Raw genomic sequence first — 21884 nt, forward strand, 5'->3', positions numbered from 1 at the left:
GGGGAGGGTCTGTCGGAGCAGGTCAACCAGAGAGAATGAAAACACTGCAACAGCTCTACCCCAGCGACCACGAAGCAAAGGGGACAGGAGGGGCGCAGAGGAGGGAGGGTGGAGGATCCAACGCAGTGCAGCCCCCGGGCAGGAGGGCGCCTTTGCCAGGCCCTGCTGTCTGGGCCCAGGAAAGTTCTCTGAGAGGTAAGGCAGGGCGTCCCCCGGCAGGGCCCTCAGCAAGGGTCCCAGCAGCCAGGGAGGGGACAGCCAGTGAGAGGACACAGCACAGGCCACGGCTTGGCTGACGCCCCACGGGAGTGCGGCCAGGATGGGGGCAGCTTGTAGGGTCGGGAGGCTGCGGCATAGGGCAAGAACTTGCTGGGAATTACGGAGGAACAACGGGAAGGGAGCAGGGACGGCACAGCAGCACACGGGGGCGGGGGCTGTCCGCAGGACCTGAAGACGGCAGGAGAGGAGCAAACCCCGCGGGGAGGCACGGAGAGGAGGCGAGGCGAAGCCAAGGGGGCAGCAAGGCAGTGAGCAGGGAGTGACAGGCACCGAGCGTCCGGGTGCGCGCCGCAGAGGCCCGGGAGAGAAGTGAGCAACAGGTTGTGTGAATACACAGGGCGGAAACAGCGAGCGACCGTCCCGCGGGGTGCGGGCCGCGGCCAGGGCAAAGGCCGGCGGGGCACGCAGGGCGCCGAGCAGGAGGCGCAGGGGCTTGGGAACCGAACCCTGGGGGAGGAGAGCACGAGGGGCCCCCAGGGCTCCGAAGGCAGGGAGGACAGGAACCCCAGAGCAACCTGTGGGCAAACTGCGCGCATGACAGCTGGGAAACACGGAAGCGACACGGGCAGCGCCAGGAGCCGGGGAGCTCCCGGGGAAAAGACGGGAAAGTGATGAGCAAAGAGTAGGCGAGCGATCCGGAAAGGGGATGAGGGTGGAGCTGGTGGGCTGCGGGCAACAGCGAGCACGCGGGGCTGAGGACGAAGCGGGGCGGACACAGCTGGGCAGCCGCAAGCGGACAGGGCTCGCGGCGAACACCCTCCCGGGCGAGGACCCTGCGGGTCGTCAGCAGGGACCGGGAGAGCCGGCGCGGGCGGAGGGAGAGGTGGCCGACGATCTGTGGCCAGGCGCGGGGTGCTGCTCGAAGCGTGGGTGGAAGAAGACCAGAGAGGGCCCAGAGAGAAAAAGGGAAGAGAGGGGAAGCTGAGGAGGTTAACACGGAAGAGCGCAGGAGGGCGGCGAGGGGCGGAGGGGGGTTGGCAGGGCGACAAGTGTGCAGCCTGGAGTCAGTTCAAGGTGGGTCCCGGGTCAGGACTCGGAAGGGGGATGTGCAGGGCCGGATGACAGGGCAGCCGGGGCACGAGGAGAGCAGAGGAGGGAGGAGGCTCCGCAAGGTGCAGGGGCCCAGCCAGAGAATCCGGGGAGCCCTCGGGGCTCCTTACCTGCTCCGTGTCCCTCTCGTTCAGCGTGGGTAGGGGGGTCCGGGCGCTGGACATGGCGCCGGTATCTCAGGGGAGGGAACCGAGAAGCTCGGAGTAAGGGAGGGAAGGGAAGGCGCGGAGCCCGGCCGGGCGGGGCTTCTCACAGCAGGAGCGCCCGCCGCATGGGCCCCGGCCGGGGGTGCGGGGAGGCCGGGCAGCCGCTCACGCCAGCCCGGGGATGCGCCGCTCGGGCTAGGCCGCGCCGGCTCCGAGCGGCTCCGGACCGCACCCCCCCGACCCCCGGCTGGGCTGTGCCGCCTTTCGGCCGGGCTGCGCCGCTCCGCCTACTCTCTGCCGCCGCAGCCGGCCGCCTGCCTCGCTCCTCCCCTGCCCTCAGCGGCACTGCTCCGCGCCCGGCACACAGGCAGCCGCCGCCGGACCTGCTGCTCCCAACATGGCCGCCACCACCGCCGGCCCTCGGCTCTTTCCGCCGGCGGCAGCCGGAAACATCCGAAGCGCTTAGGAACGGGAGGGGGGCGCGCCTTCTCCTCTCGGCCGGGGTCTACGGGTCAATTCCGGAAACAGCCGAAGAAGGTAATCCCCGGAGACGCGCGCACCTCCTCGATTCCGAAGACCGAGCTTCGGCTCTGTTTACGGAAATCTACGAAGCGGCTCCGGGCCCTCCTGAGCCGCCCAAGCCACGCCCACCGCCCTTTCCCCGCCCACGTCAAGCCGGCTTTCGGCAGTTTCCGGAAACACCCGAAGAGGCTCCGCGTGCGGAGCCGGCCACGCCCCCGTCCTGCTGAGCGGCCGAGGGCGGCAGTCGGCCATTTCCGGCAACACCCGAGGCCCGCCGAGTCCGCGGTCATTTCCCCCCCGGGGTTCCCAGAGCCTGGCTCTTCGTTTCTTTCCGTCAGTTTTCGGGTATTTTCAAACCTTGGACGGGACGCGTGGGTCCCCGTGCGTGTTGTTATTTGACTAAAAAGAGGACGAGGCTGTTAGCCATCCATCCCTGTGGCCGGTGTACTTTGGACCTGGAGCAGCTTCCTGCTGCGTGTCTGTTCGTCCCCCTGTCGGTTATCTCATAAAATCCATCTTCTGTTTATCCCGCACCACAGGCCGTCAACATGTGTCACCTGACAAACGCAACGTCAGTCTATTACCTACCTGCCTCCCGCCCACCACCTGCCACGGGCTCTCCTGTCCGTGAATGGCCGCACCTGGTCCGCAGGTCGGCAAGGGACCAGGTCAGCGTCCGACACACTCTGCTGCGGGAACGCCCAGGGCCTGCCTTGCAGCCCCAGCTCTGCGATCCTGGGAAACCCACCTGCCATCTCTGAGCTTAGGCTCCTGTCCCCTCCACCGAACGGATTTATCCCAGAGATGACTTTAAGTGCCCCTGCCAGGTAAGGCAGGAGAGATCGTCTCATCTTTTTTTCTTTTAAAAAACAATGCGCCTTTTCTAGCGGTAAGGTCGACGTGGGACGCCCGCATCCCGTCCCTGACTGGCCGGGCTCAAGCCCCCGCTACTCTGCTTCCAATCCAGCTTCCTCCTCATCCACACCCTGGGAGGCAGCAAGTGATGGCTCAAACATCTGTGTCCCTGCCACCCACATGGGAGACCCCAGGATTGAGTTCCGGACTCCAGGCTTCTGACTGGCCTAGCCCTGGCTGTTGTAGGGATTCTCCTCCATCTCTCTGCCTTTGAAATAAAATGAAAATTAATTTTTTTTTTATTTTTGACAGGCAGAGTGGACAGTGAGAGAGAGACAGAGAGAGAAAGGTCTTCCTTTGCCGTTGGTTCACCCTCCAATGGCTGCCGCTGCAGCCGGCGCACCGCGCTGATCCGATGGCAGGAGCCAGGAGCCAGGTGCTTTTCCTGGTCTCCCATGGGGTGCAGGGCCCAAGCACCTGGGCCATCCTCCACTGCACTCCCTGGCCACAGCAGAGAGCTGGCCTGGAAGAGGGGCAACCGGGACAGAATCCGGCGCCCCGACCGGGACTAGAACCTGGTGTGCCGTCGCCACAAGGTGGAGGATTAGCCTATTGAGCCACGGCGCCGGCCCGAAAATTAATTTTAAAAAATAACCATAGCGTGCATTCCCACGTGGGAGACCCAGAAGCAGCTCTGGACTCCTGGCTTCGGCCCTGGCCCAGCCCTGGCAGTTGCAAACATCTGCAGAGGGAACCAGCAGATGGAAGATCAATCTCTCTTTCTCTCTCTCTGTAACTCTCCCTTTCAAATAAATAATGAAATATTTTTTAAAAAGTGTGCATTTTCCATGAGCTTTTATTCACTTATTTGAGCGACTAGGTGTAGGAGTTGGGAAGGGCCTTCATCCACTAAGACTTACTTGCCCATAGTCTACAACGGCCCAGTCAGGCTGAAGCTGGGAGTTGGGAACTCCATCCAGATCTCTGATGTGGGTGGCGTGGGTGGAGGAGACCCATGTACCTGAGCCATGGTGGTTGCCTCCCCAGGTCTACATTAGCAGGAAGCTGGAGTTAGGAGCAGGACCTGGGCACTGGACCCCGATGCCCACTCCGATACGGAACCCAGGTGTCACGGCTGGCATCTTCAATGCTAGCCTAAACGCGTGCCCCAGGCCTTCCCTTCATTCCCACGTCACTGTATCTAAGACAAAGAAACTGGGGGGAAAGGGAGAGGACCCCGCTGAAAATGACAGTTCTCCCGGATGAGTGACACAGAGAACAGGCCTGTACAGAAGTAGCTTTTCTTCCTTCCTGTGGGCCTCAGTCTCCCCATCCGTAGAGTGGGGTCGCTGGATTCACGAGCCCCTGACTCAAACAGGAAGTCCGTGTAGTAACCTCCGTGCACTTTTACTTCCTCCTCGACTGTCTCACCCAGGAGATGCAGCAGCCCGGGCTCATCTCTCCAGCTCCAAGCCGTCCCCACTCATGGCACCCGGGACGTGTTGGAATTTGCCTCTCTCCTGCCCCAGGGCTCAACGGCGGCTCAAAGTGGGCAGCAGCCAGAGGCCCCCTAGGAGCCAGAGATCAGGCTTAGGCAAGAGGTCCCAGCGGTTATGGGCAAAGTGCTGCCTGGACCTCTGGCCCTTGACTTCCAGCTCGCAGCTGGTGGTGCCAATCAGAGAAGCAGAGAGGCCTGTGGAAGTCTCCCTAAGGCCACAGGTGCCACCTGCAGTCTTAGGATGCTGCCAGGACTCCAGGCATCTTTGCAGGGCACAGCCCGGCTCCATTCAGACCCCAAACCACTGAGAAAGACGTTGGTGAACGCGCACTTGAGGAGGAAAAGAGGAAGAGGACCCACCAGGCATGCCACTTCCCCCTGCCCCAAATTCAGCCCCCAAAAAATCTACGAGAACCATCTGCCCTCTGGTGGCCAAAGGGAGACACAGTGCTGCTTCCTGGGCCTGCCAGTCTCTTAAGACTGGAAAGGCAGGGGAGGGGATTGGAGAGCAAAGGAGGGGGGCGTTCAGAGCCTCCCCTGGCCTGTGCTGTCCTGTAGTAAACTCTTCCTCCCGTGTGCTCCCTACTCCTCTCTCCCTGGGTCTTCTGCTCTTCGGCTCCCACCCGCCTCGTCCTCACCAGCTCTGCACAAAGCTGCCTAACCAGTCTCCCTGCCCAGACTCCCTCCAACCCATCCCGCCCGAATAACCTTCCTGAGGTCCACCTCCAGTTACGCCCACGCCCTGCTAGAAGGCCACGGCTGCTCCCCTGTGGGCCACAGGCGAGGCTGCCCTCTTGGGCCTGTGACCTGCATGGGCAGAGTCCTGCGCCAAGAAGGGCCTCCGTTCAGTTTAAGGCTCTGCCGTCACCGCCTTGAAGTTTCTTCTTTACCAAGAGGGCCCTGTTTTTGTTTTTGTTTTTTTTTTTTAAGATTTACTTATTTATTTGAAAGTTACACAGAGGAGAGGCAGAGAGAGAGAGAGCGAGCGAGAGAGATCTTCCATCTGCTGATTCACTCTCCAATTGGCCTCAACAGCCAGAGCTGTGGCGATCTGAAGCCAGGAGCCAGGATACAGGAGCTTCTTCCGGGTCTCCCACATGGGTGCAGGGGCCCAAGGACCTGGGCCATCCTCCACTGCCTTCCCAGGCCACAGCAGAGAGCCAGATCGGAAGTGGAGCAGCCGGGTCTTGAACCAGTGGAGGGCCCTGCATTTTCAGCTTGCACTGGGCCTCACAAAGTATGTAGCTGCTCCTGGCTGTGGGAACAACCTTCAGCCTGCATTCAAAGCTTTGCTCAACCTGGCCCTGCACTGGGTGCCCTGCACTGGGTGCCCTGGTAGCACCTTTCCCTGACTCCTACTCTCTCCCACCAAGCCCTCGCATCGCCATGCCCTCGTTCCGGCTAATCAGGCTGATCCCTTGCCCCACCACATACCACAGCTTCCAGACACACTCGGGATCCAGTTCCGGATGTTGTGTTCAAGTCCCAGCTACTCTGCTTCTGATCCAGATTCCTGCTAATGTGCCTGGGAAAACAACGGATGATGTCCCAAGTACTTGGGTTCCTATGACCCACTTGAGAGACCCGGATGGAGTTCCAACCCTGGCTGTTGCAGCCATTTGGGGAGTGAGTTGGCAGGTGAAAGATCTCTGTCACTCTTTCAGGTAAATAATTAAACCTTTGAAAAATAGAAAGAAAAGACTGCTGGCTTTGTCGCACAAGGGGTTAAGCCAGCGCATGCAATACTGGCATCCCATATGGTCGCCAGCTGGAGTCCTGGCTGCTCCACTTCCAATTCAGCTCCCTGCTAATGTGCCTGGGAAAGCAGTGGAAGATGGCTCAAGCATTTGGGCCCCTGCCACTGACGTGGGAGACCCGGATGAAGCTCCTGGCTTCCGCGTGGCCCAGCCCTGGCCGTTGTGGCCATTTGGAGAGTGAACCAGTGGCTAGAAGAGATCTTTCTCTCTCTCTAACTCTGCCTCTCAAAGAAATAAAGAAATTTTTAAAAAAATTCAAAAAATTGGCTGGCACAGCGGCTCACCTGGCTAATCATCCACCTGTGGTGCCGGCACCCCGGGTTCTAGTCCCGGTTGCTCCTCTTCCAGTCCAGCTCTCTGCTGTGGCCCAGGAAGGCAGTGGAGGATGGCCCAAGTGCTTGGGTCCTGCACCCATGTGGGAGACCGAGAAGAAGCATCTGGCTTCTGGTTTTGGATCGGCGCAGCGCGCCGGCCGTAGCAGCCATTTGGGGGTGAACCAATGGAAGGAAGACCTTTCTCTCTCTCTCTCTCTCTCTCACTGTCTAACTCTGCCTGTCAAAAAATAAATAAATAAATAAAACTGAATAAAATCAAGAGGGGGGAAAAAAGAGGAAAGAAAAGCTGTTATAGGTTGGAAGAAACATACCAAATGCAATATTTGGACCTCATGTGGATCCTGATTCAAGCACACCAGCTATAAACAGATTTGTGGGAGAGTTTGATACGCATTGCACAACGATGCAGATCGATTTACCTTAGTTAACGCTTTAAGACGGCAAAAGTGCAGTGTGGTTAAGGTGCCACTTGGGATGCCCACATGCTGTGTCAGAGCGCCTGGTGCAAGTCTCAGTTCTGCTTTTGATTCCAGCACATAAGGGCTCACATTCCTGGGTTCGTACCTCTAGCGCCAGAGACCTGGACAGAGTTCCTGGCTCCCGCCTTGCTGTGAGCTCACCCCTCATCTGCGGTGAGCTCGTCCAGTCGGCAATGCACGGTCCCGGCGGGCGCCAGGAGTGGGTGGCAGGCCGTGCCATGTGTAGACGGCAGCTCAGGCTGTGGAGTCAGGCAGAACTGGGCTCGGGCCAGCTCTGCTCCTTTGCTAGCTCTGGAATGGCAGGCCAGCCACCACGTCCATCTCGCTGTACCTCTTTCCTTACCAACATAACGAGCACAACGCGGGGTGACTCACAGCAAAACCCCAACAGCGGTAGTTTCCAGCACTGTGGGAGCCTTCACCGATGTGTGTGGAATCTGAGCCCTGCGGGGCAGTCACCCCCGTTACCTCACCCCCATTATCTCCTGCTCCTGCATCCTGCCCCCTCTCCCTGACCAGACGTGAGGCCCCGGATGTCTGAGGCATTAACATCGGTGTTGAGAAGGCCGAAAAGCCTGCCCCTCTTCCTTCTCTGGAGTGGCACCTGCGTGCAGAATGAGGGTGTCCCCGGATTTGGGGGCATGAAGCCTGTAGGCTGAGACGTCTGGTTCCAGGGAGGGGGACACACATGACCTGGGGTGCCACAGAGCCACGCCTGCCACTGCACCCGCAAGCAGCAGCCCCCTCCCTCTGTGCTGCCTCTGGGAGGCTGGCAGGTGCCCCTTTTAGTGGGGGGAGGCGTGGACACAGAGAGGCTGCGAGCCCATCAGAGACCTGCTCCCATCCCAGGGACAGGCGGGACGTCACAGTTTACAAAGACCCCACCATTGTGTGCTACATGGAGGCCAAGAAGCCAGTGAAACACGGTTTCGAAGCAGAGCCTGGCCCAGAGCTGCCACGTGGCTGGGGTGCTCCAGGGGGCCGGGCGGTGACCCCTTTTCCCAAACGCACCCCACGCACTCCCAGAAGCAGAGACGGAGCTGCTCCTTCGCTTGTCTCAGGCTGCTGGTGCCAGTGTTGGTCTTTGTCCTGGCTCCTGGTGCAGTTGCCAAAGCCCTTGGAATTTCCTGAGTGACGGGGGCGGGGGGGGGGCATTTTTGGTTACTCATAAGCCCCTTTCACTGCGCCTGAGCGCACGCTGATGAGGTGACTCTTGGGGCGGGGTATGGACAGTCACGTGACCAGAGGGCTCTACCCTCCTACCCTCGACACCTCTGGGGAGGAGAGAGGGAGCTAGAGACATTTAACCCCCGATGACTAATGGCCTCATCGGTCAATGACACCACCATCAAAGTCCACAACGGGGTTGAGAGAGCCTCCAGGTGGCACAGCTCAAATCTAGGGGGCTTGTGCTCTGCACTTGGGGTCCTCCTGGACCCTGTCCGTGTGTCTGGCCATTTGGCTGCTCACTGGTCTGTGTTGTACACTGTTTACAGTAGACCATCCGATGGCGCAATGTGAGGAGGAGGAGGCTGTGGACAGTACAGGTGGCAGGGGGACGGTGTTTGCCCTAGTGGTTAAGACACCTGCATCCCAGACCAGAGTACCTGGGACTGAATCCAGGTTCCACTCCTGATTTCGGCTTCCTGCTAACATGTGCCCCAGGAAGCGATGGTGATGGCTCTCCTCGGGTGCCTGTCACCCTCATGGCACACTGGATTGAGTTCCTGGCTCCTGCTGTGGCCCTGGCCTGGACTCAAGCCACTGTGGGCATTTGGGATTGAAGCAAAGAATAGGAGCTGTTGTCCAAATGAAAAAAAAAAAAAGGGGGGGGGGGGAGTTCAGGTGACAGGCTGGGACTTGCAGCCGAGTGGTCTGGTGAGCCCAAGCCCTGCAGTCTGTGGGGTCTTGCACCAGCTGTGGTGGAATGGGTCAGCCCTGAATCGCGGCACACCCAGTCAGTGACGCAGAGTCTAGTAGGTTGGTTCGAGATCTCCCCTCCTCCTCCAGCCATGCTTGGTGTCAGAACTGCTCAATGCAGAAAAAGTTCCTCCTGTTTAGTCTTCCAAAAAGAGCTCCCCAACCCAGAGCCCAGGGAAGGCAGCAGACAGGGGCCGGCTTCAGAGAACGAAGGAGTACTGGGGAGTGGGGGGTGGGGTGAGGCTGGGCATCAAGGGTTGCGGTACTACCCTCTTCCCCACCCTCCACCCACAGTCATGGCCACACCTGGAGAGAGCAGCCACCCCCAGCCTAGGGAGGGGCCGCTGTTGTTGCAGCAGGGCTGGGGGTGGGGGACTCCCGGGTGAGGCTGGAGACCTAGAGGATGCTAAGCAACCAGGCACCTGTGCTTGATGTCTTCCACATTCACAGCTCCAGTCAGGCCCTCAACCCCACTCTCCCTCTTCCTACAAGCCGGGAGGCGCTCGCTGGCAGCTCCCAGCCACATGCATCCAGGCAGTCCCTTGGCTGCTGCAGAGGCTGGGCAGACAGACCCCAGCTGGCCAGGATGTGTGGCTGAAGTCACAGAACCACCACGCCATTTATCACCATGGCAACCACCCTGTGCAGAGAACCGTCCTCCAAGGCCACAAGCGGGCCCTTGACAAACATTTATTGAGCACCTACGAAGTGCCAGGCCCCATGCAGGCAACCAGGAAAATGAAGGCCCAGGAACCCGGCCCCTGGCCGGAAGGAGCTCGTGGTCTAGTGGCTGAGCCTCCAGTCACACTTAGCGTCACGGTGTTTTCTCAGACGTAAGCCCCAGTGACGCTGCCCCGCTGTTGTAACAGCACAAAGGCACCACGGGCAGGACGGGAGGTCACCTGCAGTCGGTATTCCCAGCGCTCTTAGAGCCAGCTCGTAGTGTTATTGACTTTTTTTTTTTTTTTTTTTTTTTTTGGACAGGCAGAGTGGCCAGTGAAAAAGAGAGAGAAAGGTCTTCCTTTTCTGTTGGTTCACCCCCCAGGGCCGCTGTGGCTGGCGCACCGCACTGATCTGAAGCCAGGAGCCAGGTGTTTCTCCTGGTCTCCCATGGGGTGCAGGGCCCAAGGATCTGGGCCATCCTCCACTGCACTCCCGGGCCACAGCAGAGAGCTGGACCGGAAGAGGAGCAACCAGGACAGAATCCAGTGCCCCGACCGGGATTAGAACCCAGTGTGCCGGCGCTGCAGGTGGAGGATTAGCCTGGTGAGCCGCGGCGCTGGACTATGGACTCTTTCAGATCAGGCAGGATACAGGTTTTGCCAACCTGCAGGCCCGGGGGTTGAGATCCAGGAGCTCCGTGGCCCATGTGTCGCCATGAGTGGTAGTGGTAGAGCCAGTCCGACACAAAGCATCCTGAACCCTGAGCCTGTTCTCCGTGACACCTCAGTCTCTCAACCTCCCCTAGGCGAGGGCCCTGTGTGTGTCCTTGGGCTCCTTCCCCGGAGTGTCACATGAGGAGAAAGGACCCCGCCACACCATGCCGTGCCGCCCCTTCCTGATGCAGATGACCCTTGTGGTCAGCCTGGCCGAGTGCCTGCCGTTCTGTGCTGCTCCCCCTCATTCTCTGCCCGACTCTAAGTGGGCTCATTTATCAGGAGTGGTGAGGCAGGCCTGCAGGGTACAGGCCTACAAACCAAGTCCGTTTGCAGATCAACAGGACGGCGGGGTTTGGGGTTTCACAGAGCTACCCGTGAACTTCATCTCACCAAAGGTGGCGAGGAGGGTGAACTCCACATGGACTTGGCCTGGGATGGTTCCACTTAGGAGAGAAAGGAACCTGGTGGAGACCAGAAGGGGCCGTATGATGGTGCGGGGAATGAGGGGAATAACTAGGCAAGCGTTCGGCTTTAATTCAGCTGAAGGTGCAGGTGGAGGGGCTGGAGGCGGCAGGCTGAGTCTAGGCCCACCTCCCCTCATGGGCCCGAGGGCGGCGGCCATGGCCATTTCACTTTCCAGCTCCATGGCTGGGCGCCGCAGGGCTCCTGCAGCGGCCTCTCAGGGAAAGCCCACCAGGTGAGTCAGGAGGGACAGCACTGGGGCCGGTGCTGGGTGCATGGGAGGTGTCCACATGCTGCGCCGGCATCCCAGTGCCTGGCCGCAGTCCTGTCTGCTCTGCTCCCAGCCCGGTGTCCTGTTGTGTGCCACGGCGGGCAGCAGGTAACAGCTCAGACATGTCTCCTGGGCTGCTGGCTTGGGCCAGACGCAGTCCTGGCTGCCGCAGGCACTTGGGGAGTGAGCCAGCGAATGACAGGTCTCTCTGTATCTCTGGGGGGTGGGAGGTACAATGTTAAGGAAATGGCGTTTCGGACCCCATCCCAGAGGAGGCAGGAAGCCGGTGAGGCCCCGCTGAGAGGCCCGCACAGTGCTGGCCGCCACCCAGCGCCACCTTCACTATCCTGCCCCACACGCGGCCTCGGCTGGACGTCCTGCCGACCCCTGCCCCAGGGACGGCCCAGACAGTGCTCTCTTCATAAAAAAAAATAATTTATTGTCAACAAAGGCGATATATACAACAGGAGAACAGGTGAACAAGGCGAGTGGGGGTGGACAGGGCCCCAGGTGGGCGCTGGGGCCCCAGGCGGGGATGCAGCGGGAAGAGGTAATGGAGGCTTCCTGGCTCAGGAGCCTGAACGAGTGGGGGAGGAGAGGTGTCCCCCGAGGTAGTGGGACTCAGTTCACCCCGCTCTGACACCTCCTCTGTAAGGCACTGTGCCGGGGGAGAATGCGGGGGAGCGGTGGGGATCAGCAAGGGATGGGGTGGGTGTTCTCCACAGGCCAGTGCCCTACCGCACGGCAGCCTTGGCCACCCAGGGGTGGACATTTTCCAGTGCCCCAAAGGTACAGCGCATGCTGCCCCTTCCACCCTGCCCCGGCCCCCGGTTTCCCTCTACAACAGGCGGCCAAGCCGGACAGCTCCGAGTTGTAAGCCAAAGGGGGACACCGTCTCTGCCCTCCCACCCTCCCCAGGAAAAGCAAGAATTTACACCCCACTCCCCGCCTCTGGCTGCCCCCGCACAGTAGCGCTGGATTCCGACAGAACCGCGGGCCAGTCCGCGGGGTCACCTGCTCCCACACCCTTGGAGCCCTGGGGGTGCTTGGACCAGTCTTGCAGGAGGCTGACGGCCGGAGGTTCCTCCATCCGCACGCGGATAACCTGGAGATCCAGTGTCCCGCGGAGCCCCGGAGGGGGAGCTGGGCAGGGGTGGGGGCAGAGAGCAGAGTCAGGGTCCTCCAGACCCCTTGGCCCAAGGGTGTTCCCCGAAACTTAAAGCATATCCCCCTTCTAGGCCTGGGATGGGGGGAAGCTTGGGGACGGGGAGCAGAGAGCCACCAGGACCAGAACGCCTGTCCCCAGCCTTCCTCCCTCGGGCATTCGGGCACACGGCCACAGAGTACCTTCTAACTTTGTCCAGCTCTGCCCTTCAGCTGACTCTATTCCAACTCAGATCACAGAGCATCCTGGCCGAATGGACAAAAGCCGTCTCAGAGCCGGCCTTGCCCACCGAGGGGCCAACGCACTGAGCCGAGAAGGGAGTGCTGCAGGGCGCCCTGGGGTGGCGTCTAGCTCTGCCTCACAACTCCCATCTGCTTCTTGACCTGACAGGTGGTACCCGCACCCCACGGCTCAGCCGTCCACCTGAGGGAGGAGAAACCACTCACAGTGGGCAAACCTGGGCTCACAGGGGACGGCACAAAGTGTCCCCTGGGACAGGGCATGTGCAGGTCACCACACTGGGCACTGCAGCCGCTGCCCGTCTGCGCTGAGTCCGGTGTGGCTTTCCCTATTCTGTCCTCAGACACAATTGTTTACAATGTGGCAGAGAAGACGAGGGCCAATTTTGCTGCTGAAAGTGACTTAAGGACTGTCCCCCAGTTCTGTGATCTGGTAAATTCCATTTTGTGTTCACGTAAGCTCACTGAGGGGGGACTGAGCCCACTTCAACAACCGCTTATTGAGCAACCATGCCATGCCAACGCTGCTCCAGTAACGAACGCCACTCACCAGGCCGACTTCTTGGAATTTACCTTCTACGGGTGACAGCCAATAAACAAACAAACAAAAGGTGCGACTGTGTTTCTACAGAGGGATGCAACATTCAGACACCAGGGAAAGGAGACAGGGCGGCCTGGAGCTGACAGGGGAGCAGAGTTGTAGAGGAACAGCGAGCACGCTGGAGAGCTGGCAACGCAGATGCCTGGGGGCAGGGAGACACCCTGCCGTAGGAACGCGAGGCTGCTGACTGCAGAGCGGGTGTGACGGAAGTCAGGAGCCTGCGGGACACTGGTCCCCCTAGGAGGGCTCAGGAGGGCTCCGAGCAGGGGTCGACCCTGACTCGTGTTTTTAGCCAAGGCCACTCCGACTACGGTAGCAACAGAGCAGAGCAAGCAAAGCTCAGAGGCTCGGCATCAGGCCAGGGTGGCGGCAGGAGGGTGAACCTTGAACCCATGCGGGGGTGGAGCGCCACAGAGGATGACCCCAAAGTTCTGGGCAGTGCAAACTGACGGACGGAGGATGGTGCAGAGTGGCAGCAGTGGGCTACGAGGGGCCTGGGTCTGCTCTGGAACTGTTTGAGAGATGTCATGGGGCAGGCTGAAAGAGGGGCTGGACCCCTCGGGGGAGGGCCAGGCTGTGGACACACAGGAGGGGCATTTACAGAGGGGGCCTGGGGGTGAGCTCCCAGGAATGGGCCAGTTCCCCACCCGCGGTGGGGGGGGGGGCTGCCTCATCTCTTCATTCGCTGAACACAAAGCAGGGCAATTCTGTGCTGACAGTTCTGGCTCCTGGGGCTATCGCGCAGCAGGACACACCCCACCCCCAGGTGCTTCGTGCTAGCAAGGGAAGGGGACAGGTGAGCCTTCCCGCTCTGGGGCAGGAGGACAGCTGAGTGAAGGAGACCAGGCCATAGTGATGGAGAACGGAACTGGATTTAACTGTGTGGAAGTCAACTGCAACCTTGCCTCAGAGCCTCAGTGGCCCTGACCTGGACACACTGAGTGTCCTGGGGACAGGGCTGCCCAACTCACGCCACTGCCACGTGCTTCCCCCCGGGGCTGGCAGCCCCCAGGGCGTCTCCTGCAGTTTCTGGCCCACTCCCAATCTCCAGGATCCTGCTACTGAGAACGCGCTGCAGCCCCCTCCCACCATTTCGTCCACTCGGAACCCCAAATGAGCCCAAAACCTCATCTACCCACCACACCGGAGAGCTGGGGTTTGGGAACAGGACACCTTCAGACTCGGCACGAAGGCCCCCTTTCGAGAACGAAACTAAGGACCCCATACACAGCGGGACAGGCCAGCCAATTAGGGCCACGATGTGCCAAGGGGGGCAGGGGTGATGCTCAGATCCAGGCAAATTGCGGAGTCCGGGGTTGCGGGGCTGGAATGTGACACAAGCTGAAACCCAGGCAGTCAAAACTGATCTACGGGAGTGGCTGCCCTGAGTCACAAACGGGGAGATGTTTTGGCGAATCAGCAAACAGGAGCAAGCGAGCTCTTTGAACTAAGGGCGTAAGCAACACTGAGCCCTGGGGAGCGCTTTCTGGGGGACCCATCCACTCCTGAGACCGTCAGCAGTGTCCGTGTGGAGAGGAAGCAGGCTCGGCCTCGGGCCCGCAGCCGCCGCTGAAGTCGGCTCGCTGGGTCACGCGGCTCTGGCTGCCGAGTGACGTCCCCACCAAAGACGTCCACATCCAAATCCCCGGAGCCTGAGGGTGCTTTACCCCTTGGCAAGGGGACATCAGGGCTGCAGACGGAATCGAGGCTGCTAATCAGCTGAATAAAATAAAATACAGGCTTTGGCTCTGTGGTCTGAGTGAGCCCATTGCAACCACAAGGGCCCCTCAATGGAGAAGAGGGGGCGGACCGGTCACAGCCAACATAGCTGTCCTGAGACAGTGGACTGGCCACTGCTGGCTGTGAAGGTGTTGAGAGGCCTCTGGAAGCCAGGCTGTGCGAGAAGACAGATTTTCCCTTAGAGATTCCAGAAAGGAACAAAGCCCTGCCCACACCTCAGTTTTTAGCTGAGTGACAACCATTTTGGGCCTCTGACCTTCAGAACCGCAAAACAACACATGTGCGCTGTCTTGAGCCCCTGGGCCTGTAATCACTTGTTTCAGCAGCAAACAGAACTAATGCAAGAACCAGGAGCAAGGACCCGCGAGCCGTGTCCCCACCTGGAAGAGGAGATGCGCGTTTGCCTTTAGAAAAACTACTTTCGTGAGAGGCAGACAGACACAGAGCGCGCCCCCAACCGTTGGTTTCCTCTCCAAATACCTGCCAGGGCTGGGGCTGCCCAGGCTGAAGCTGGGAGCCCAGTCCAGGTCTCCCTCACCACTGCCTCGCAGGGTGTGCATTAGCAGGAAGCAAAGACGGATTCAGCAACAGTCAGGACTCAAACCCAGACACTGACGTGCGATGCAAGTGTCCCAAGTGGGGACTTGCAGGGTCTTTTTTTTTTTTTGACAGGCAGAGTTAAACAGAGAGAGAGAGAGAGACAGAGAGAAAGGTCTTCCTTTTCTGTTGGTTCACCACCCAAATGGCCGCTATGGCCGGCGCAGCGCACTGATCCGAAGGCAGGAGCCAGGTGCTTCCTCCTGGTCTCCCATGCGGGTGCAGGGCCCAAGCACTTGGGCCATCCTCCACTGCCTTCCCAGGGCCACAGCAGAGAGCTGGACTGAAAGAGGGGCAACCGGGACAGAATCTGGCACCCCAACCAGGACTAGAACCCAGGGTGCCAGCGCCGCAGGTGGAGGATTAGCCAAGTGAGCTGCGGCGCCAGCCGTCTTGCAGGGGATTAACTGCTAGGTCAAACACCTACTCTGACATCTGCCCTCTTACAAGGTATTTTTTAAGGATCACATATAAACAGGAATGAGTGTTTAGCCTAGCCGTTAAAGACGCCCATGCCCCAGGGGCTGGTGCTGTGGCCTAGCGGGGAACACAGCTACCTACAATGTCAGCCTCTGGTTCGTATCCTGGCTGCTCCACTTCCAATCCAGGTCCCTGCTAATGGCCTAGGAAAAGCAGTGGAAGATGGTCTAAGTGTTTGCATCCCTGCTACAAACATGGGAGACCCGAATGAAGCTCCTAGCTTCAGTCTGGCCCGGCACTGGCTACTGCAGCCGTCTGGGGAGTGAACCAGCGGATGGAAGACCTTTGTCTCTCTTCGTCTCTGTAACTCTGCCTTTCAAATAAATAAATCCCATGCCCCGTATCGGAGTGCCTGAGTTCAATGCCTGGCTTCAGTTCAAGTACCAGGGCTCTTGCCGCCCATGTGGAAGACCTGGGTTGTGTTCCGGGTGGCTGAGCTTTGACCCAGCCCAGCCACAGCCATTGCAGGCATTTGTGGAGTGAACAAAGGACGGGAACTCTCTTCGTCACTCTGCTTCTCAAGTACAAATTAAGGGAAAACACCCACGAGGCCACAGCACAAACCTACGCAAGCACTTAGTGCCGCTGTTTGGCGCTCGCTGGGGTTGGCGGCCCCAGGGAGGCGTCTGCTCCCTGCTCCTGACACCTGTCTGCTGGAACTCTGGGCAGCCCCGTCCGGCCCCTGCTCTGATGGCTGAAGAGGGCACCTCAGTCTCCGGCTGGGATCAGTTTCCCGCACAAGGTGGTGTCAGGCGTCTGGGCGGTGCTGGCACAGCCCTCCAACCTCATGGCTGCTCCCAAGAAATGCTGAGCAGCTCAGCCGTCTGCCACGACCCACACCAGACAAATGCCTCTGCCCTCGGCCCTGTCTCCCAGGGGCCCCAGCAGCACAGCAGAGGGGCCGGGCCCGCCTGTGTTCGCTCAGGGACGCTCACCTGGAGAGGGGCTCTCCAGCTGGGGCAGGCCGCCGTCTGCCGTCCGCCCATCTTTACGCGAGTCCTTGCTGTCTGCAGCCCTGAGCTGGGTGTGCGAGAAGAGCTGGAGGACAAAGCCAGGGGGGAAGCTGCCATCGGTGAAGTGGCGGACCTCGGCTGGCGCTGCGAACGTCTCGGTGGGAGAGTCGGGCGACGGGGGGTCTGCAGGGAAGGAGAGGATGACAGAGCCCAGTGAAGGGGGGCTGGAGCCCCTCGGTCAGAGCCCAGGCCTCGGGGGAGCCACAGATGCCATTTGCCGGGGCCCCACCCCCTCGTCACCAACCTCAGTGTTCTCCCAGGCCTTCCCTCACCTGGGCCGGGGTCCGGGCTTTTGGTCACAGCTCTGCCTCTCTTCTTCCTGACCGGCTCTTCCCCGGGCTCCTTCCATCTCACACTCCGGGGCTTCCTGCCTCCTGGCTCGGCAGCGGGGACGGCTGCAGAAGGAAAGACCTTAGGCGTCTTCAGGAGGCCAGGCGTGAACCCCACAGCCCCAGGCTTCCCCCTGCCCCCACCGCCTCTGGCTGCCCGGCTGACTGACCAGGAAGCTCGAGGGGGCGGAGTCCCCTGGGCCGGATCCTTCTAGGGAGAGCCGGGTTGTCCTCAGAGTCCAGGAGGACGACGATCTCTGCCGGCACCTCGGCGGGGTGCGGGTAGGAGTCCGGGTCTGGCTCGGCTTCCCGGCCTGAGTCTGAAGGGGGCACAGCCCAGTGAGCTCCAAGCACTGGGATCGCTCCTCCCTCCACCCGGCCCTGGGCCCGAGTACCTGGGCTGGGAGGGCGCGGCTGCTCGGTGCTGACGTCCTGCAGGAGGGCCACGCCCTCGCTCCAGGCCTCCAAGATGTTGCTCTTCTCGGAAGGGCTCAGGTCCAGCGTGTGAGGATGCTGCTCCAGGATGTGCGCGCGAGCCGTGTCCGCCGAGGGGGCCCGGATCTCCGCGCCGCACACCATGCACAGGGCTCGCCCGCTGCCTCCTGGGCTGTTTCCCACCAGGAACTCCTGTTCCCAAGACACCTGCTGCCTGAGCTCCTCGCAGCCCGCCTCGGGCAGGCTGGGCCTCGGCGGTGGAGTCTTCTGCTGGGCGACTGCGTGGGGACAGGAGAGGGAGTATCCGTGAGGGTGCCCTGGCCGCCTGCGCCTGGACTGTGACCCTCGAATCTGGTGTTCTGGAGACGGAGCATTCCCATCCAAAGCGACTCCGCCTCTGTCCGGATCCTGGGAGCCCACGGAACACAGCTCTCGTGCTGGCGCCTGCTTCCCTCACCACCTTACCTCCTCCCAACTGAGTCTTAGACCTTAGAACCGCGTGTTTGCGCACAGGCGGTGTCCCTGCAGGTCCTCAGCGTGTGCAGCTCTGTCCAGATCGCCCTGTGAAGCCCCCGCGCTTCCTATCCCCGACACTCAGCTGACCGCTGGACCACCGGTAAGACCGGAAATGTTCACAAGTTACCGTCCCACAGGAGCTGGCACGGGGGGGAGGTGAGAGACGTACCTGTAGCTCCTGCCCCTGCTCAAAAGGCCTCCCACCCCCTCGGAAGCATTCGTTCCAACAGTCTGGCTCCTTAGTCTGTACCTGTGCTGCTGTCTGTGCGCGAACCGCACGCCCTGACCGGGCAGGAGCCCTGTTCTGCCCAGGTAAGGCACCCCCGGCCCGGTGAGCTGGACGGCTCGGTGCTTAAGCGCCTGTGGTTCCTCGTGGCCACTCCTCTCTGCCACCACCCTGAGAAGAGCAGACGAACACCAAGGGGGAGGTCCTCACACCTGGGGCTGCCGGAGGAGGCGGCATCTGAGATGGACACTACCCTCGGCTTGCAGACAACCCAGGCCCGCGCTGGGCTGCTCCTCTCTCCCACGTGACCGCGGACAGGCATCCGACCTGCCAAGTCACAACAGGCTCTCTACGCCACGTCAACAAGGCTAAAGCCGGAGGGCAGTTCCTCAGCTCCGCCCGGCCCGCTGCTTCCTCAGAGCAGACTTGGTCATCACTGCTGCCCCTCACTTCCCCGGCGCTTCCTCCATCACCTGTGCTGGCCCCTCATCTCCTCAACACCTGCACAGCTCCTCCGCTCGCTCCGGGTCACTGCCCAGGAACAATCTTCCCACCTGAAGCCGCTTCTCCCCGCACTGAGCCCCACATGCCCCTGCTGCTGTCACTTCAGCCACAGCAGATCACTGCGCTCTGCGTGTTCCCCGGGTCTCTGCACACTGCGCCGTAGCTCCATGAGAGCGTGCATGCTGGCCGCTTGAGGGCCTGCCACCATCTCCAGCCTGTCATCGCCGAAGAACTCCAGGGTTCAGTCCTCGGCCCCCTTCTCCGCCAGCCTCCTCCTCCTCCAAGTCTCATCGCACTGCCTGCCTGCCGAGGACAGCCACGGTGTTACCTCCAGCCGGACTCTGCCTGAACCCAAGACTCCTGTGTCTCCGGCCTCGCGGTGGGGCGCTGTAACCACACCCAAACCTCTACTCCCCTCTCCCACAAGCCTGCCCCTGCCTCTAACCCCTCAGCAAACAGCCAGCACTCATCCTCTCACCCCAAGTCCTTCCCAAAACGTGTGCCGCAAGATCTTTGCTCTTGCTATTCTTTTTAAAAATTCTAAAACTGATTGATCGGACAGGCAGACAGACCGCCCATCTGCTGGCACAAGTCCCAAACGCCTGCACCAGCTGCGGCTGGGTTAGACGGAAGCCAGGAACCATTTCTCAGGGGGGTGGCAGAGCCATCGCCTGCTGCCCCCCAGGGCACACTCCAGCAGGAAGCTGGAACTGGAGAGGGAGAAGAGCTGCGACTCAAATACTGGCGCTGATGGGGGGCATGGACTGCTTAGCAGTGTCTTTCTTTTTTTTTTTTTTTTTTTTTGTTGCAGAGACACAGAAAGAGAAATCTCCCATCTGCTGGTTCACTCCCCAAACGGCCACAACAGCCAGGGATGGCCTGGAACTCCATCTGAGTCTCCCGTATGTACTCGGGCCATCTGCTGCTGCTTTCCAAGGCCACTAGCAGGGAGCTGGACAGGAAGTGGAGCCACCGGGACTCGAACCAGCGCCCACATGGGATGTGCTGCTCCAGACAACCTCCCTTGCCCTCCCTCTTCTCTGCCTACCTCCAAGGCTGACCCCCAAAGCCTTCAGGTCACCACTCAAAGATCTGCACCAGCACAGCCTTGCTGCCCCTGGACACGGAAGACAACACCCACCTTTTCCTCCTTATGCTGGGTTACGTCTGAGCCACACACCGCTGTGTGCCACACAACACACGCATTCCCCCGGCTCCCGCCATCGGCGTACACGTGTGCTCCACACAGCAAAGTCCGCTGCCCTGCTGGCCACATCACCACCCCAGCTTAACACCGCGCCTGGCGTGCGCACAATCAACACCTCTCTGGCCTCCTCCCTAACAGTGGGCGCAAGGCCCCTGTGCCCTGGTGGAGGGGTTAACTGAGAGGACCCCTGACCCCGCTGAGCAGCACGCCCACCCCCCTGATCCCGAAAAGGATGCGCGAGGCGCGGAGAGCTCGTCTCCCCTTTCACCTCCGCCCGGAGCCCCAGAGGAGGGAGGGGTGCACACCCAGTTCCAGGGCAATGCCTTTGTTTTCCTGCAGGCTGCAAGCTCCTGTCCGGCGTCCGGGCAGGAGCGCGAGTGTTCCCGGCTGTTGCCGAATCCTCTCCCACGGCTGGTCCCCCACGAGGGAGGCGGCCGAGAGCCCCACTCGCCAGGGCTGTTTTTCTACTCCGGGGCGCTGCGGGAGGCTCCATTCATCGCCCGGCTCCGGGCTCTGACACCTGTGGCTTCCGCCGGTGGAAGGGATGGAGGTGGGGGCGGAAAAGCTTTCTACTTGGAGGGGCCTCAAAATCCGCCTCTGGGGGGGTCGGCAGCGGCGCCGGCCTCCACCCCCCTCCCCCGGTGCGCTCCGGACACCCAGCTGCCGCGCCTAGCTTGGGGCCTAGAGGCCTCGGCCGCCCCTCGGCCTGCAACACAGCCTGGCCCGGTGTCGGCGGCCGCGGCCACCCAGCGCCCCTGGGGCTCTGGCCGAGGGGGGGCTCCCGCTCCGGGGGAGGGGGCGCTCGGGCACCGGAAGATCCGGAGCGTTTGGGGCGTGGATCGAAGTCTCCAAACCCTGGGCCGGGCAGGGGGGGTGGGGGGAGGCCTGGGATTCCAAACCCGGTGGGGGAGGAGCAAGAGCACGCCCTGGCCCCGGGCTGGAGGGGTGGGGGCGGGGACGGGGGCGTCTGGGCTGCAGGCTGCGGGGGCCGGGGTGCCCGGGCCCCCGACCCCGGCCTCGGAGGCGCAGCCCCAGCCTGCCCGGGACACGGAAGCGGGGTTCCCGCCCACCCTCACCTCTGAGCATCGGCTCGGGCCGCGGGATCACGGCCACCACCACGGCCTCATCGTCGTCCTCCCCTTCTTCGCATTTGAGCTTCACCTCGAAGCAGTCGAGCGCGGCGCCCTCGGCCTTCAGGGCCATGGTGCGGGCCCGGGCGACAGCGCTGACCGGATGCCGGAGGACGGGCGCGCAGGCCTCGGCGCGCGGCCGCCGGCCACCTCGCGCCCGCGCCGGGCCCGCGGCCCGCCCGGCGCAGCCCCCTCCCCGCCGTGCGTCGCGCCGCGCGCCCGCCGGGCCTGAGGGAGACCTCGGAGCGACGGCACCCCGGGCGGGGAGGGCTCAATCCGGGGCCCCAGACCCCACCGCCGCCTTTTATAGCGGCTCCGGCCTGCGCCCGCCCTCCGGGCCCGCCCCTCGCCCTGCGCGGCCAATGGCAGGCGGCCCCGCCCTGGCTCCGCCCAGGGCACGCGGCCCGTTAGGAGCCGGGAGACCCGCAGGATGGCGTGAAGGCGCGCGACCTGGCGCTGAGGCGGGGTGCGCGGGTGCGGAGGGAAGCCCCCGAGCGGGCTCTGGGCTCGGGGCTCCCAGAGCTCTCTGTGGAGACGCCCGCCCGGCTGGTTTGCGGGCAGGGTGCGCTCTCGCTCCCTGGGGCCCCGGGATGTTGATCGGGGTCCCTTCGGCCTGCCGCCGCCGGGAGATGCCAATGGCGGGAAACGCAGGGGTCTGTGACCTTGGGCTTGTGGCGTTCCTTCCTGGGGACCCTGGCGCTGTGGGCGCGCGCAGGCGGGGGCAGAGACTTCGCCACCCTGCCCGGGGA

The 21884-nt window shown here is 61.7% G+C and overlaps 2 protein-coding genes and 1 long non-coding RNA gene across 13 annotated transcripts in view; 1 reads left to right on the top strand and 2 right to left on the bottom strand.

Moving 5' to 3' along the window:
• The window catches only part of MARK2 (microtubule affinity regulating kinase 2), a 68256-nt gene extending 66191 nt beyond the window's left edge, over positions 1-2065 (bottom strand). For all 8 annotated transcript variants that reach the window (XM_051833086.3, XM_051833084.3, XM_051833085.3 and 5 more), the window contains exon 1: positions 1440-2065. In XM_051833086.3, the coding sequence (XP_051689046.1) occupies positions 1440-1493 (54 nt within the window). In that variant the 5' untranslated portion in view covers positions 1494-2065. The remainder of the gene's footprint in view (positions 1-1439) is intronic.
• Positions 1874-3484, top strand: LOC149128265 (uncharacterized). Its single transcript, XR_016229087.1, has 2 exons — positions 1874-2012; positions 2537-3484. It is a non-coding gene; the product is annotated as an uncharacterized LOC149128265 (long non-coding RNA).
• Positions 3485-11371: 7887 nt separating this feature from the next.
• Positions 11372-21420, bottom strand: SPINDOC (spindlin interactor and repressor of chromatin binding). Of its 4 annotated transcripts, none has more exons than XM_070069227.2 (7): positions 21082-21420; positions 17513-17830; positions 17288-17437; positions 17061-17183; positions 16711-16911; positions 14955-15078; positions 11958-12096 (listed from the first exon to the last, which is right to left on the bottom strand). In XM_070069227.2, the coding sequence occupies exons 1-6, from the start codon at positions 21206-21208 to the stop codon at positions 14957-14959; spliced, it is 1041 nt and encodes a 346-aa protein (XP_069925328.2). In that variant the 5' UTR covers positions 21209-21420; the 3' UTR covers positions 11958-12096; positions 14955-14956. The 4 variants fall into 4 exon arrangements, 3 of the variants coding, with proteins under 3 accessions (XP_051689053.2, XP_051689051.2, XP_069925328.2); XR_016229088.1 differs by lacking the exon at positions 14955-15078 and adding an exon at positions 15857-15918 and having other exon boundaries at positions 11972-12096; positions 21082-21419; XM_051833093.3 differs by lacking the exon at positions 14955-15078 and having other exon boundaries at positions 11372-12058.
• Between the last annotated feature and the right edge of the window lie 464 nt (positions 21421-21884).

The sequence above is a fragment of the Oryctolagus cuniculus genome, chromosome 1 (genome assembly GCF_051225735.1).
Source record: "Oryctolagus cuniculus isolate XC-2025 breed Fujian yellow rabbit chromosome 1, ASM5122573v1, whole genome shotgun sequence".
Lineage (NCBI taxonomy): Eukaryota > Metazoa > Chordata > Mammalia > Lagomorpha > Leporidae > Oryctolagus > Oryctolagus cuniculus.